Source organism: Rhineura floridana, chromosome 9 (genome assembly GCF_030035675.1).
Source record: "Rhineura floridana isolate rRhiFlo1 chromosome 9, rRhiFlo1.hap2, whole genome shotgun sequence".
Lineage (NCBI taxonomy): Eukaryota > Metazoa > Chordata > Lepidosauria > Squamata > Rhineuridae > Rhineura > Rhineura floridana.
This window is the reverse complement of record NC_084488.1, coordinates 118,359,411-118,377,145: the sequence shown is the minus strand read 5'-3', so window position 1 is coordinate 118,377,145 and position 17,735 is coordinate 118,359,411. Positions and strand designations below refer to the sequence as shown.

At 42.9% G+C, this 17,735-nt stretch overlaps 1 protein-coding gene across 1 annotated transcript; it reads left to right on the top strand.

The window, feature by feature from the left end:
- Nucleotides 1-10,855: 10,855 nt before the first annotated feature.
- On the top strand, nt 10,856-11,321 carry LOC133364407 (zinc finger protein 239-like; the record flags this gene model as incomplete). The annotated part of the gene is made up of 1 exon (XM_061584859.1): nt 10,856-11,321. A coding segment is annotated over one exon (333 nt), but the record flags the coding sequence as incomplete, so codon positions are not given.
- Between the last annotated feature and the right edge of the window lie 6,414 nt (nt 11,322-17,735).

Below are 17,735 nucleotides of genomic sequence, written 5' to 3'. Positions count from 1 at the left end.
CATTACTGGTTTCTGCTAGTAGTATGGTATTGTCTGCATATCTTAAATTATTGATCGTTCTCCCTCCAATTTTCACACCTCCTTCATCTTGGTCCAATCCTGCTTTCCGTATGATATGTTCTGCGTATAGATTAAACAAATAGGGTGATAAAATACACCCCTGTCTCACCCCCTTTCCAATTGGGAATCAGTCGGTTTCTCAATATTCTGTCCTTACAGTAGTCTCTTGTGCAGAGTATAGGTTGCGCATCAGGACAATCAGATGCTGTGGCACCCCCATTTCTTTTAAAGCATTCCATAATTTTTCCATGAGCTACACAATCAAAAGCTTTACTGTAATCTATAAAGCACAGGGTAATTTTCTTCTGAAATTCCTTGGTCTGTTCCATTATACAACATATGTTTGCGATATGATCTCTGGTGCCCCTTCCCTTTCTAATTCCAGCTTGGAAATGTGGCATTTCTCGCTCCATATATTGTAAGAGCCTTTGTTGTAGAATCTTGAGCATTACTTTACTTGCATGGGATATTAAGGCAATCGTTTGATAATTCTGCATTCCCTGGGATCCCCTTTCTTTGGAATTGGGATATATATTGAATGCTTCCAGTCTGTGGGCCATTGTTTAGTTTTCCATATTTCTTGATAGATTTATGTCAAAATTTGGACAGATTCAGTCTCAGTAGCTTGTAACAACTCTATTGGTATGCCATCTATTCCTGGTGATTTGTTTCTTCCAAGTATTTTAACAGCAGCTTTCACCTCACATTCTAAAATTTCTGGTTCTTCATGGTATGGTTCCTCCATGAATGAATCTGTCATCCTGGCATCTCTTTTATAGAGTTCTTCAGTGTATTGCTTCCATATTCCTTTTATTTCATCTCCATCAGTTAGTGTGTTCCCCTGTTGATTATTCAACATCCCTACTCTTGGTTTAAATTTCCCTTTCATTTCTCTAATCTTTTGGAATAGGGCTCTTGTTCTCCCCTTTTTGTTGTCCTCTTCTATTTCTATACAATTGTAATAGTTCTCTTTGTTCCTACATACTTGTCGCTGTATTGTTGCATTTAGGGTTCTTACTGTGTTTCTGTCTCCTCTTGCTTTTGCTTTCCTTCTCTCTTTAACCATTTTAAGAGTTTTGTCAGTCATCCTTTGAGGTCTTTCTCTCTTTTTAACGAGAAGTATTGTCTTTTTGCATTCTTCCCTGATAATGTCTCTGACTTCACTCCATAGTTCTTCTGGTTCTCTGTCAACTAAGTTGATAGCCTCAAACCTGTTCCTTATTTGATCTTTATATGCTTCTGGGATGTTATTTAAATTGTATTTTGGCATTATGGTTGCTTTGTTGTTCTTCTTTAGCTTTACTCTGATTTTCGATACGACCAGTTCATGATCTGTACCACAGTCTGCTCCTGGTCTTGTTTTTGCAGAAAGTATGGAATTTCTCCATCTTCTACTACCAATTATATAATCAATTTGATTCCTATATTGATCATTCGGTGATGTCCACATGTACAGTTGTCTTTTCGGTTGCAAGAAACAAATTATTGGGTTCACAGAATTCAATAAGTCTTTCTCCTGCGTCATCTCCTAAGTTCCATTTCCCCACAATTCCTAGTTCTTCTCTGTTCCCTACTTTTGCATTCCAGTCCCTCATGATCATCAGCACATCATGTTTTGGTGCAACCTATTCTCTGGACAAGAAGCTACTGTAAGGACAGACTATGGAGAAATTGATTGGTTCCCCATTGGAAAGGGTGTAAGACAGGGGTTTTATATTTAACTACTAAAATCTAAATGTACTGCCTTCAGTGGCGACCCTATGTCTACTACGTCTGTCTTATTTGTGAGCCCAGTTCCCCTAGTCTGTATCATTATCATCATTTATGCTAGCCATCAGGGTTGTCTTATTAAACTAATGTTCTTTCTTCTTTAGAAATAAGCCACTTTTAGTGGTCATGTTACATAATACACAGCCAGGAAGAAACAGCTTACTTCACGAGCTTCAGAGGCAGTCCTGTTAACATTTACTAGATACGACTTATTAGTCTGTAGTGCAATCCTAAATATGTTTACTAAGAATCAAGTCCCATGATGTTCAATGGGGCTTCCTCTCTTATAAATGTGTTTAAGATTGCAGCCTTAGACTGCATTTTTAGAAGGGAGAAAGCCCTGCTGGTAATTGTGGGACTTACACTATAAGGCACACATACCCATATACCTGTGAGTAAGCCTCATGGAACATCATGGGACTGAGTCCAAACTGAGGATGGACATATCTGTCAATATCACTTCTCCAAGTTTCTCATTTTTCCAGTCTTAAATTTAGGTCTCCATATTTTTGCAACAATTTGCTATTTTTTTTTAATTCTCATGAAAATTCACCACCATTTTAGCATAATTTTCCCAAAATAAACATATTTTATATACAGCTTTAACTAACAGTTTTTGACAGCAATTTTTCTTGAAATGATGCATTTTTTTTCACGAATATATATGCATTTTTGTGCACACTTGGCCCTATATGCATTTTTGTAATTACCTGGCTGGAGAACACCTGATGCAAGAGGGTTGGGGTAGGGGCCTGGGTGGTGGCAAGGAGGAGGAGGGTGACAAGTGAGCGCTGGTAAGCGGTTCACATGGTGGCAGCAGTCAAGGCAGCAGCAATGTCAACCTCAGCAGGAGGCCAGTAAGCAGCCTAGATGGGACAGTGGCTTTGCACCAGGCCAGGGAGGGCAGAAGGCCAGTAAGTGGCTGAGGCAGGGCAGTGGCAGTGATGGTGTCAGCGGCCTGGGCAGGGGGGAGGCTGGTAAGCATTGTGAGTGCCCAGGAGAGGGGAGCAGTTTTTGAGTGCTTACGTGTGCTTGTGTGTGTGTTTGTGTGTGTGTTGGGGGGCTATTAAAGGTGCTCTTATGTTAGCTTGCCCCTTATTTCTGAACAAAAACACACAGAATCAGGCTGTACATCACACTTCTAAGATGCTACCTGTTCTTTCAATTATCATTCTGGTCACTCCTGGAATCTCATTATTATTTATAATGATACAGATTTCAGAGAGAGTCTGGAGATAAAAGAATGGAGAAATTATACTTTTTCCCCATTTTGTTGTTTTTCAAAGGCTATCCACTGCTGCTGAAGTCTCTTTTTCTTTCTTTTTAAAAAGAAAAGTGCTGGAATAAATTTCTAATATCCTGGAATGTTGAGAGAGTCATCCACTCTCAATCCAGTTTCCCAGTGAATTGCTACTTACAAACGAAATGAATTAAAATACACAAAAGTATGAATGTATTAGCAATTAGCATGCAGAATGCTTTCAGCTCTGGTTTCATGGATCTTAGCAAGAAACTGGTGAGGTTAAACTTTATCAGGCGATTGTATGTGGAAGACATAATTAAAGGGAATTCAGCCAGGGTCATCTGGCAGAGAGGGTTTGGCAGAGATAAGAAACGAACCCATACATTGTGAGGCCAGACTACCCAGCGGTCCTCTGAGGCCTGCACTTTCTTAGATTTTCTACAGCAGGGGTAGCCAAGATGGTGCCCTACAGATGTTATGGTCTCCAACTCCCATCAATTGCAAATAATTAGCCATAACTGTAAACTGTCCACAGAATCTGGAGGCCCATGAGGCCATTTATCGCAGACCACATTTACCTGCTCATCAGCTGACATCACTGGATGACATTAGCTGATGGGGAGGTGGCAATCTTGATGGGGTCTACACTGGGGTCTGTGGAGCAAGTGCTGGCGAAGCAGCTAGTGAGAGCAGAGAGTTCAATTCTGCTGGAGTCTGCACTGGTGAAGCAGACCCCTGCAGCCAGCATTTTATATACCAATACCAATAACAGCTATAACAACAACTATTGTTATTGTTATACACCAACCCACAGCTTTCCAGTTCCCCACAAAAACGCCAGTTTTGAGACCTGGCGGCTCCTGACAACCATCAACATGACCAATCCCCAGGCAGGGCTGGTCCTACTATTAGGTGAAGGCAACTAGTTTTGTATGTCCTGAACGGGCAGTAAACTGTTATTTATGTAATTTGTTAGCACTGCACATTTTACTACCAGGGAGGAAGAAAGGAACGTGTGGGATGTTACACTTCAGGTGCCAAAAAATCTTTTTTCTGGCCTTGGGTATTGTGCAACCTTGACTTGGGTGGGTGTGTGCTATTTGCTGCTCTGCCTCTTGGATGACAGCAACCCCGGGAGATTTTGCATCCAGGAGGAAGACATAAAATAGCGCAGCTGCTCTTAGCTTTTTAAATCCCTCTTCTCAGCATGGGCAACTATAAGGACAGTGGTGTAGTAGCAAATTCAGAAGTGCAGGGTCCCTTCTAAGATTATAGAATAATCTGGCCAACTTTGAATACTGCTTTCTGCTTCTCTGTTTCCGTCACCATTTGGCAGAGATATTGCATTTTAAAAATGTGTTTTTAAATTTGTATATTTGTTTTTAATGTTTTTAAATGTTGTAAACCGCCCAGAAAACTTCAGCTATGGGGCAGTATACAAATGCAATAAATAAATAAATAAATATTGCTTGGATTACTGAATTCAGTACCTACATGTTCATCTCCTGCTTCTATCAAACTGCTTGATGTTGTAGGTGGGATACAATCATCCTTCTGTCTCTTCTTCTGCAGTTACAGAATTCTCACTCTCCACAACTTGTCTTGGCTTTTTGAAGTAGAAACTGTTAAAGGCTTGCTTGCAATTGATATTCATTGGGACTCTTCTCAGTAGCTAACACACTCCCCTTTCATGTTGATTTTCTCAAAGGATGGTAGAGACATAGGGATCCTGCTGGGACCTGGCTCCCAAAATGTAACTGGTCTAAGACCCCCCAAGACCCTGGACAATTACACCCCTGTGAAATTAGGGTCTCTATCTAAACAGCCCAAGAAAACACACCTCTGGACTTGTGAGCAGATGGGAAACAGCCTGCCCTCTACCCCCACCCCCAGGCTCATGGGCACTGCTTATTTTGCCAAATCTTCCCCCTCCCAAGCAGGAAGCTGGAGGACTGCAACAACTCTCAAAGTGAAGGCTAACACTCTGTCCATTATATGAGGAGGTGTGGTTTGATTTTGTGCACCCTGTCTCCTACTTCTCTCTCATCTGGAGCCCAGAAGATGGAGTTGTCTGAGGAAATGGACAGAGCCTGCAGGCTTGGGAGGTCTTGGCAGCAGTGGTGTAGTCATCCAGGGTCTCAGGGGGTCTTAGAATTTTTTGGGAGCAGGGTCCCAGCAGAGTCCCTATGTCTCCAGCATCCTATGAGCCAATCAACATGAGAAGAGTGTGTTAGCCACTGAGAAGAGTCTTCTAACTTGCCTCCTTGTCCTTTCTTGTTGATTGGAGCCAATTGGAGTGAAAGGAGGTGAGTCAGCCACTGAGAAGACTCTTTTCAGTAGCTAACACTCTCCTCTTTCGTGCTTATTGACTCCTAGGGACATCTGTTGTTGTGAGAGAAGGCATGAACAAGGACCGCGTTCTCAACCCAGCAGCAAAAAAAGAGGGAGGGGCATGGCTGTGACTATCACGAAGGGACCCTGCACTTCTGAATTTGCCACTACACTACTGCTTGCCAGGCTGAATATGGCCCAGTGCGTTGCCCTGATTCCAGCAGTTTTGTGGATGTACATGGGATGGAGTGAGGGGGTGATGCACTTCAGTCAATTGAAGCATATCTTGCCATTTAATTTCCAAATCTGCACGTTGACAAGAATGGCCTTGATAGTAGTGCAATTCGCAATCTGTTAGAGCTGGGTGCAGTCCAGGTGGCTTCAAGAGGGCTAAGCCAGCACAAAACCTGTAAAACGAGAGGTCCAGGGTGTGGGTGTGCATCAGTGGCTATTAGCCATGCTGGCTGTGGTCCCCACTGCTGGAGGCACCATGTCTCTGGACACTAGGAATCACATTTTCATATGAATATTTTATATAATTTTATTTTATATTATTGTATGTAGCCTGTTGGAGTTTTTTTTAATTTAGCTGTATATAAATCTTATTAAATAAAGTTATGATAAAAATAAACAATTCTCTCTCATAGAATCATAGAATAGTAGAGTTGGAAGGGGCCTATAAGGCCATCAAGTCCACCCCCTGCTCAATGTAGGAACCCAAATCAAAGCATCCCCAACAGATGGCTGTCCAGCTGCCTCTTGAATGCCTCCAGTGTCGGAGAGCCCACTACCTCTCTAGGTAATTGATTCCATTGTCATACGGCTCTAACAGTTAGGAAGTTTTTCCTGATGTCCAGTAGAAATTTGGCTTCCTGCAACTTGAGCCCATTACTCCGTGTCCTGCACTTTGGGACGATCGAGAAGAGATCTCTTCAAGTCTCTCTCCTTTGTCTCATCATCTGAGTCTGTGGGCAGAGACATGTCCATGGTATTCACACTGCCAATGACAGCATATGCCGTAATAGTCTTTAAGGTGCCAGAAGCCTTTTTCTTGTTGTCTTCAGTGAAGTCATTGTGCTTGCACAAAGACTTCTGCTTGTGCAACAGAACTTCCCCTCCCTCTATGTGTCTCCCAAATCTGCTCGGGAGAGTTGGGGGAACCCCCATCGTAGATTTTTTTTGGAGGTGGGATGTTGGGGGTATACGGGGGGGGGAGAAGGAGGGAAAGTACCACAGCGCAAGCAAAAGTCTTTCCATGTGTGCAATGACTATGTTGGATCCAACAGTATATTTTAGGCAGTTTTAGAAATAGTAAAACACTGGCAATGAAAAGTGTTTCTGGCCATATGTGGAGTACTTTCCTCTTGTCGTTGAGTTTCCGCTTTCACACATTTAGAGAAAAGAATTTACAGGTCAGAAATATGATTTACAGGTAGGACGGATCCCCAGCACATTTTAAAAATCAAGCATGGCAATCACATGCATGCTGCAAGGAAGTGCCACACTGTTATATGATGTGGGTGCCTCCCACATTATCCCATAAAAACTCCATGAATGCAGCCTTAACTTTTATTTATTTATTTATTAAACTTGTATACCGCCCCATAGCTGAAGCTCTTTGGGCAGTTTACAATAACTAAAAACAAATACAATTTAAAATACATCTTTTAAAAAAAAATTTTAAACACAATTTAAAAATTTAAAATAATATAGAACACATGCTAAAATGCCTGGGAGAAGAGGAAAGTCTTGACCTGGCGCCGAAAAGATAACAGTGTTGGCGCCAGGCGCACCTCGTCATCTACATCATTCCATAATTTGGGGGCCACCACTGAGAAGGCCCTCTCCCTTGTTGCCATTCTCCGAGCTTCCCTCAGAGTAGGCACCCGGAGGAGGGCCTTTGATCTTGAATGTAGTGTACGGGTGGGTTCGTATCGGGAGAGGCGTTCCATCAGGTATTGTGGTCCCAAGCCATGTAAGGCTTTATAGGTCAATACCAGCACCTTGAATCGAGCTCGGAAACATAAAAGCAGCCAGTGTAAGCGGGCCAGAATCGGTTTTATATGTTTGGACCATCTGGTCCCTGTTACCAATTTGGCCGCTGCATTTTGCAGAAGCTGCAGTTTCTGAACCATCTTCAAAGGCAGCCCCATGTAGAGTGCATTGCAGTAATCTAATTTAGAGGTTACCAGAGCATGGACAACTGAAGCCAGGTTATCCCTGTCCAGATAGGGACGTAGTTGGGCCACCAACCGAAGTTGCTAGAAGGCACTCCGTGCCACTGAGGCTACCTGAGCCTCAAGTGACCGAGATGATACTAGGAGAACCCCCAAACTACAAACCTGCTCCTTCAGGGGGAGTCCAACCCCATCCAGGACAGGTTGGACATCCACTATCCAGTCAGAAGAACCACCCACTAGCAGCATCTCGGTCTTGTCTGGACTGAGCCTCAGTTTATTAGCCCTCATCCAGTCCATTGTCGCAGCCAGGCACTGTTCAGCACATTGAAAGCCTCACCTGAAGAGGATGAAAAGGAGAAATAGAGCTGCATGTCATCAGCATACTGATGGCAACACACTCCAAAGCTCCGGATGACCACACCCAACGGTTTCATGTAGATGTTGAACAGTATGGGGGACAGAACTGACCCCTGCGGAACCGCATACTGGAGAGTCCAGGGTGCCGAGCAATGCTCCCCAAGCACCACTTCCTGCAGGCGACCTGCCAAGTAGGAGCGGAACCACTGCCATGCAGTTCCTCCCACTCCCAACTCAGCCAGTCTCCCCAGAAGGATACCATGGTCGATGGTATCGAAAGCCGCTGAGAGATCAAGGAGAATCAACAGAGTCACACTCCCCCTGTCTCTCTCCCGACAAAGGTCATCATACAGGGTGACCAAGGCTGTTTCCGTGCCAAAACCAGGCCTATTTCTGTGCCAAAACTAGTCCAGCATTTACTGTCCTGTCTTGTTTAGCATCAGTATGATCTTCGACAATATATCCATAAGGTTGTAATGAACTCTATATCCGAGCAAATGGGGGAGATATATACTGTATGCAGACAAGGACGGACAGAGCACACCCATATTCTTTATGTGACAGATGTTGTGTCATTTACTGGCCTTGAATAATCAGGCAGTAAGTAGCAAATTAACATTTTCTTTCTTTTATTAGGCTTGCGATTTGTACTTTCGACTCATACAGTCCGAAGGTTTTCCCCTGTTTATATGCCCGTGCCTGGAAAATCATAGTAGAATAAATCAAATGCTGTGCTTGCATCTAAATATTTAAAAGGAACCTGATAATACTTGACAATACTTTTTTGAGTGCTTACAATCTTTCTCACACTTTTATCATAATAATCTTTGCAACAGCCTTGTAAGGTAGGCAAGTATTATTATCCCTATATTACATATTGGGTGGGGTAGGGGGTGAAGCCGAGGCTGAAAAAGTATGGTTTGTCTAACACTTGATTTTATTTTTTATCTATAGTTTATTCGGGTTTTCACCTTACAATAAAACAGTACAATCCCTCATTCCCTCCCTATCCTCCTCACAACTCCCTCCCTCCCTCTGCTGCCTTGCCCCCCCTTTTTGTTACAGGATTCTAAATAACCACAAGCTGACCTAAAACACATACTATGGAACTGCCTGGTAATCAAACCCTTGTAGAAGGAAGTACAGCCTAGAATTAACTTGGTCCTGGACAAATCCCTCTAAATAGGAGGCACCAACATAATAATTGGCTACATACCTAGCAGGTGGGAACTATCGGAAGGAAAGGAGGGGTAGTTCCACTGAGCCATGCTGGCCGCAAAATGAAGAATCCTTCAACATTGCAAAGCCAGGCCAGACTGAAAACAGAAAACTGGATACATCTTCTGCAACTAGCAGCCCATGAGGAAATTCTGCTCTATAAGCTACATAAAATGTCACTCATCCAAGAACTCTTTGCCTAATACTTTTAAACAAGTTTGTGGCAATGGTGACATTTGAACCAAGGATTTCTTGACTCACAAACATATCGCTAAGCTGCCTCAGCCTATTAAAATGGACCAGCCAGAGTGTGCAGTGCATGGTAGGTATGTCAACCATCCCTTTTCATGTAGTCCAGATCTGGGGTTTCACTTCAACTCACAAACAGAACAAGGTATTTGGGGCTGGGAAAAATTACACTGATGGGCCCCAGAACATAATTTCCACACAGAGGGAAAATAAGGCTATTATTGAGACAATGGGTCATAAGCTTTGAGGAATATAAGGGAGCTAAGAAACTTCCAGGCCCAAAATTCAGTCCAGTCACTTATATCCCATGTGGCATAACCAAAGCCAAAGGCAGCTCACAGACGCAAACCAGGAACAAGATCTTGAGGCAGGAAGTAGAGCCAAGGACCAAACCAGAGACAAGATGACCTTCTTGCTCAGGCAAGATCCCAGGCTAATCAGAAAGCTTTTTTTTCTTTTAGCTGTTCTTGTTCAGTGGGGTGCAACAGCCATGCTGTGTATGTGGAGCCAGTCCAGAGCTTGGCCAACATCTCATTACCAAGATGTTCCATGGCGCAGGAGCACACAAAACCAAACCTAGCCCTGACCCAGCATCTTCTGACACACAAGAACCTCTGTTATGGACTCCTGGCTGCTGAGACACTGGCAACAGGCTTTTAAGCTCCTTCCACCCTCCTATTGTGACAAGCAACTAGTTCTCCCATGATGATGGTGGTGGTGAATGAGGACAATGTCTGATTCATAGAGGATATCAATGTCAAAGGCTACTAGCCATGATGGCTATGCTTTGCCTCCATAGTTGGAGGCAGTGTGCTTCTGAATACCAGTTGCTGGAAGCTGCAGGAGGAGACAGTGCTCTTGCCCAAGGGCATCTAGATGGCATCTGTGAAAACAGGATGCTGGACTAGGTGGGCCACTGGCTTCATCCAGCAGGCTTTTCTTATGTTCTTATGCACCTGAGCTGTACACAAGCTGATTAAAATTAAAAATGGAAATGGAAATGGACTGCCTTCAAGTCGATCCCGACTTATGGTGACCCTATGAATAGGGTTTTCATGGTAAGCGGTATTCAGAGGGGGTTTACCATTGCCTCCCTCTGCAGCTAGTCCTCCTCAGCAGGCTAGGGCCTGCTCAGCTTGCCACAGCTGCACAAGCCAGCCCCTTCCTTGTCCGCAGCTGCCAGCTGGGGGGCAACTGGGCTTCTTGGGACTATGCAGCTTGCCCACGGCTGCACAGGTGGCAGGGAATGTAACTCCTGAGCCACTCACTGTGGGGGTGATCTTTGGCTGGCCCTTGACGCCCAGGAGACATGAGCGGGGATTTGAACTCACAAACTCTGGACTCCCAGCCAGGCTGTCCTCCCCACTGTGCTATATAAACATTTGCCCTTACTTTGCATCAAAAAACTCACACAGGGGAGAAACCTTATAAATGCTTGGAGTGTGGAAAAGGCTTCAGTCAGAGTAGCCAGCTTACTTCGCATCACAGAACTCATACAGGGGACAAACCTTATGCATGCTTGGAGTGTGGAAAGAGCTTCAGTCGGAGTGGCAACCTTACTTCGCATCACAGAACTCATACAGGGGACAAACCTTATAAATGCTTGGAGTGTGGAAAGAGCTTCAGTCAGAGTAGCCAGCTTACTTTGCATCACAGAACTCATACAGGGGACAAACCTTATGCATGCTTGGAGTGTGGAAAGAGCTTCAGTCGGAGTGGCAACCTTACTTCGCATCACAGAACTCATACAGGGGACAAACCTTATAAATGCTTGGATTGAGGAAAGAGCTTCAGGTGCACTGGCCACCTTACTTCACATCAAAGAACTCACACGGGACAAACCTTATAAATGTTTGGAGTGTGGAAGGAGCTTCAGTGACAGTAGCACCCTTACTTCTCATCACAAAACTCATACAGGGGACAAACCTGATAAATGCTTGGAGTGTGGAAAGAGCTTCAGTAAGAGTAGCTCCCTTACTTCTCATCAAAGAGGTCGCACACTGGACTTACTTTATAAATGCTTTGAGTACGAAAGAGCTTCAGGTGGAGTAGCAACCTTACTTTGCATATAAGATGTCACACGGGACAAACCTTATCAATGCTTGGAGTGTGGAAAAAGCTTTGGGTAGAGTAGTGCCTTTACTCAACATCAAATAACTCACACAGGGCACAAACCTTATAAATGCTTGGAGTGTGGAAAGAGCTTCAATCAGAGTAGCCACCTTACTTTGCATCACAGAATGCATACAGGGGACAAACCTTATGCATGTTATTAAAAACAGTGCTATTAAATTAAATATACATGTAACTGGCCAATTGCCAAGAAAATCCAACATGGTCACATTTGACTTCAAAAGAGGAAACTTCACAAAAATGAGGGGATTGGTAAAAAGAAAGCTGAAAAACAAAGTCCAGAGGGTCACATCACTCGAAAATGCTTGGAAGTTGTTTAAAAACACTATATTAGAAGCTCAACTGGAGTGCATACTGCAGATCAGAAAAGGTACCACCAGGGCCAAGAAGATGCGAGCATGGTTAACGAGCAAAGTCAAGGAAGCTCTTAGAGGCAAAAAGTCTTCCTTCAGAAAATGGAAGTCTTGTCCAAATGAAGACAATAAAAAAGACCACAAACTCTGGCAAAAGAAATGCAAGAAGACAATAAGGGATGCTAAAAAAGAATTTGAGGAGCACATTGGTAAGAACATAAAAACCAACAACAAAAAATTCTATAAATACATTCAAAGCAGGAGACCATCTAGGGAGACAATTGGACCCTTGGATGATAAGGGAGTCAAAGGTGTACTAAAGAACGATAAGGAGATTGCAGAGAAGCTAAATAAATTCTTTGCATCTGTCTTCACAGTGGAAGATATAGGGCAGATCCCTGAACCTGAACTAACATTTGCAGGAAGGGATTCTGAGGAACTGAGACAAATAGTGGTAACGAGAGAGGAAGTTCTAAGCTTAATGGACAATATAAAAACTGACAAATCACCGGGCCCGGATGGCATCCACCCGAGAGTTCTCAAAGAACTCAAAGGTGAAATTGCTGATCTGCTAACTAAAATATGTAACTTGTCCCTTGGGTCCTCCTCCGTGCCTGAGGACTGGAAAGTGGCAAATGTAACGCCAATCTTCAAAAAGGGATCCAGAGGGGATCCCGGAAATTACAGGCCAGTTAGCTTAACTTCTGTCCCTGGAAAACTGGTAGAAAGTATTATTAAAGCTAGATTAACTAAGCACATAGAAGAACAAGCCTTGCTGAAGCAGAGCCAGCATGGCTTCTGCAAGGGAAAGTCCTGTCTCAGTAACCTATTAGAATTCTTTGAGAGTGTCAACAAGCATATAGATAGAGGTGATCCAGTGGAAATAGTGTACTTAGACTTTCAAAAAGCGTTTGACAAGGTACCTCACCAAAGGCTTCTGAGGAAGCTTAGCAGTCATGGAATAAGAAGAGAGGTCCTCTTGTGGATAAGGAATTGGTTAAGAAGCAGAAAGCAGAGAGTAGGAATAAATGGACAGTTCTCCCAATGGAGGGCTGTAGAAAGTAGAGTCCCTCAAGGATCGGTATTGGGACCTGTACTTTTCAACTTGTTCATTAATGACCTAGAATTAGGAGTGAGCAGTGAAGTGGCCAAGTTTGCTGACGACACTAAATTGTTCAGGGTTGTTAAAACAAAAAGGGATTGCGAAGAGCTCCAAAAAGACCACTCCAAACTGAGTGAATGGGCGGAAAAATGGCAAATGCAATTCAATATAAACAAGTGTAAAATTATGCATATTGGAGCAAAAAATCTGAATTTCACATATACGCTCATGGGGTCTGAACTGGCGGTGACCGACCAGGAGAGAGACCTCGGGGTTGTAGTGGACAGCATGATGAAAATGTTGACCCAGTGTGCGGCAGCTGTGAAAAAGGCAAATTCCATGCTAGCGATAATTAGGAAAGGTATTGAAAATAAAACAGCCGATATCATCATGCCGTTGTATAAATCTATGGTGCGGCCGCATTTGGAATACTGTGTACAGTTCTGGTCGCCTCATCTCAAAAAGGATATTCTAGAGTTGGAAAAGGTTCAGAAGAGGGCAACCAGAATGATCAAGGGGATGGAGCGACTCCCTTACGAGGAAAGGTTGCAGCATTTGGGGCTTTTTAGTTTAGAGAAAAGGCGGGTCAGAGGAGACATGATAGAAGTGTATAAAATTATGCATGGCATTGAGAAAGTGGATAGAGAAAAGTTCTCCCTCTCTCATAATACTAGAACTCGTGGACATTCCAAGAAGCTGAATGTTGGAAGATTCAGGACAGACAAAAGGAAGTACTTCTTTACTCAGCGCATAGTTAAACTATGGAATTTGCTCCCACAAGATGCAGTAATGGCCACCAGCTTGGATGGCTTTAAAAGAAGATTAGACAAATTCATGGAGGACAGGGCTATCAATGGCTACTAGCCATGATGGCTGTGATCTGCCACCCTAGTCAGAGACAGCATGCTTCTGAAAACCAGTTGCCGGAAGCCTCAGGAGGGGAGGGTGTTCTTGCACTCGGGTCCTGCTTGCGGGCTTCCCCCAGGCACCTGGTTGGCCACTGTGAGAACAGGATGCTGGACTAGATGGGCCACTGGCCTGATCCAGCAGGCTCTTCTTATGTTCTTATGTTCTTATGGTGGAGAACAAAAGATTCAGAGATTATGGGCCATTCCTTTAGGGGAGCAGTAAATGTTGCACACACTTGTTTCGTGGGAGGCTGCATGAATGAGAGGATGATTCATGTAATTTACATACAGTAAAATGATATGCTTACAAAGTTTACAAATGAGGATGTTCTATGCTTATCATTATGGGCACTAGCCAATATGTGCCAGTGTGACACATTCCATATTACACTCAGTACAGTGCAATAGACACAGCAGCTGGAGGGATGGTAAGAAAAATGTATTTTCCCAGTACAGAAATATTATGATTTATCTGCAACAGAAGTGTTACCTTGGAGAAAGGAATCTCCCATAAACATTCAGTAATTGCTGCACACTTCTTGTACAATATGATTGCCTGGAAAGACTCAGTGAGTCAGCCAAAGTACAAACCCAGCCAAAGGTATAAACCCACCTGGAATTATCACAACCGTGAGACCAAAACCTACTTAATGAATATGTGAACACTTTGCCAATTTCCTGAAATGGAAAAGAATATAAAAAAGACTGAATTCTCTGCTGAGACAGAAATAATAATAATAATAATAATTTTAAAAGGTGGTATAGAATAAATCAACTTTACACGCTTTACTGCATAACTTTGTAAGTGTGTTTTCTGCTTCAGATATTGCAACCAGATTTCTTCTCGGTATAAACAGCATATTTTAGCTGTACATTATCAAAGGGCTTCTCTAGATGATCTGTTTATTCAGCATTCATCCTGATTTTCTTTCACAAAGCTTAGGTGGCGGTTCGTCTATGCCCAGTTTTTATTGAGCATTCTTTCCACTTTGTTTACGGGACAGTTATACAACAATGCACATTCATCCTCATTTGCTTCTAGGATGCTTGTTCTTATGGTTAATCATTTGTTTATCCCACACTTTTCAGTGCATTTTCCCAGTACTTTCCTAACCACAAAAAGTCCATTTAAAAATATTTCTTGTGCTACAGCAACAGAGTGCTTTAATCCTCCTTAATTGAGCAATTCTGTTTCCTGATTCCAACCTGACCAGAGCAGAGAAAGTTGCCTCAGCTGGTCTACAAGTGATACAGCTCTCAGAGAGCGAGCAAACAGGGAGAGCAAACAGGCAGAACTAACAGGAATTTGGCAGTGGAGGTGTAGTGAGGAAGAGGTATAATGGGGGAAGAGACAAAGGCAAAGAGGTGAGTGACCTGGAATAATCCCAGGAGGCTGTCTGTTCTGAGTCACCATGTGATGACCATGTGTTCAGGTATTCTGAGGCATCATGTGCGCAGCTCAGTAGGTGGAAAGGCTGAACTGTTCCATAATGTAAGATGTAATGTCAGCACAGTGGACAGCAAGATGAATAATATAGGTTTGGGTGGAGGATGAATTGCAGCAGAACAGAAACAGTACTGCATATGACAAATACCAGGCGGAATGGAAAATAATGCCTTCTTACATCCCTTTTTCAAAGTAAGTTCCGTTGAAATCGATGGGACATATGTTTAGACCAGGATGTCAATCCTTTTTTTTTTTTTGCCAGTCACAAAGAAGGTTCACAATTGCCACAAAGTATATTTCTAAATGCTGGATCTGCTGTAAATAGCACAAGTCTTTTGAATATATTCCAGGTTTCCTAAACCACATTCCTAATAGCAAACAAAGAATGAATCTTTCATGTGCTGTTCACGTCTGAAAGCTACAGCTTGGACCACATACCAAAGGGAAAAACAAATCCTCAATAAAAGAAAGACTAAATTATTCCTGGGATTCTGGAGGAAAAGCATTAACAAAATTATTAAAATATGGTTTCAAATATGTTTAACAACAAGAGAGTTTTAATTTGGCAGGATCCTTTGCATAGAACTGACGCTATCCACATGTACAGCTCAATCGTATGCATGTTGACTTGGAAGCGAGCCCTACTGTGTTCAATGAGCCAGGTAAGGAGAAATAGGACTGCAGGTTCAGTGGTTCTAAATCCAGATTTATAAAAAGGGAGATGCAAGGAGATGCTACCCCATCATCTTTGAAATATAAATGAGGGTGGATGGCTCCTTGAGGTTTTTCCAAACTAAACTATATCTGTTGCTTCCCTTCTAGCTATTGTATATATACAAGCTAGGATAAGTACTTGGCTATTTTGAATGACAGGTTTGTTCCAAGCCAGATCAGGAGAAACAGAATGACTGAGGGCATGGTGAGGGATGAAGAGTGCCAGACCTCAGCTTGCTGATGACTTTCTGTATGAGGCTTGTTTTAAATGACTTGTGCGATTTGATAGCTTTACTGTCGCACGCTGGGCTGCTAATACTAATACCTGTCAGTCTGAGGCCTTTAGACATTAGGAGTGTAGTTGCAAATGAAACAAGAAAGGACTTGATTAGATAGCTAGCTTCAAAGGCCTAGTTCTCTGAGATAGTAAGCCTGCGTCTATGTGCTACTCTTTCAGATTGCACCCAGGGGAACATGTGATTGAATACTCCTCTATATACACTGGATAGTCCTGCAAAGTTAATAAAAATAGATGGTAGGGAAAGGTAGTTTTCTGCATGGATGGATTTTTATTTTTTGCAGAGCAGAATTCAACCATGCAAGACCTCACCTGCAGGCTTTAGTCCTCAGCAAGGACAGGCCTTTTAAAGATGGGGGACATTCCTAATAGAGTAAAGTACATGGTAGTGGTATCATGGTGTAAATGAGAGGGTTCTGGCAAGCTTAGAATCTTCTTGCACTTCCAATGTGCCTTAAGCAACCTTAAAAATCAAGGTGATATTCAATCTAAATCATGGAAATGTCATTATTTAGACAAGAATATTTTATCTTCTGTTGCAGAACAAAAGGCAGAATACAAAAGGAATATCCAGATGGCCTCCCATCCAGGCACTGGCCATAAGGCTTGCCTAGTTTCAGCACATCAGTTGAGGCACATGTCCTCATATCATTTTCACTAAAGGTAGGAACTGGATCTGGTCTACTCTCCATGGACCACTTTTGATAGGTGGGCAGGGCCACCCACCTGACATAATACAATTCTTCCTTTGCAGTCTTAGCTTGAATTCCACTTGCAGCTGCACAGATGCCTGCTGAGTGTGAGGGCAGCCTTGCTGTGGAGCCATTCTCAACAGGCCTTGCACTAGGCACTGAATTTAAAAGGTGCTGAGGATAATTGGGAGCACACTTAAAGGCTCCTGATTTGTCCTTTACAGGCTTTACCTGTCCCACACCTGACATTAGGTGGGAATGGCTTGGCAGGGAAATGGGTTCATGGGACAAATTAAGACTGTCTGACCTGTCTAGTTTGACCTGCAGGCCAGAGGTCCCCAATTCCTAGTGTGTACCTTGCAGAAACCAGGAACGATTTGAAACCAATGGTGATGAAAGTTAAAGAGGAAAGCACAAAAGGAGGACTACAGCTGAATGTCAAAAAGACTAAAGTAATGACAACAGATTTATGTAACTTTAAAGTTGACAATGACATTGAACTTGTCAAGGATTATCATTACCTCAGCACAGTCATTAACCAAAATTGAGACCATAATCAAGAAATCAGAAGAAGGCTAGGACTGGGGAGAACAGCTATGAGAGAACTAAAAAAGGTCCTCAAATGCAAAGATATATCACTGAACACTAAAGTCAGGATCATTCAGACCATGGTATTCCTG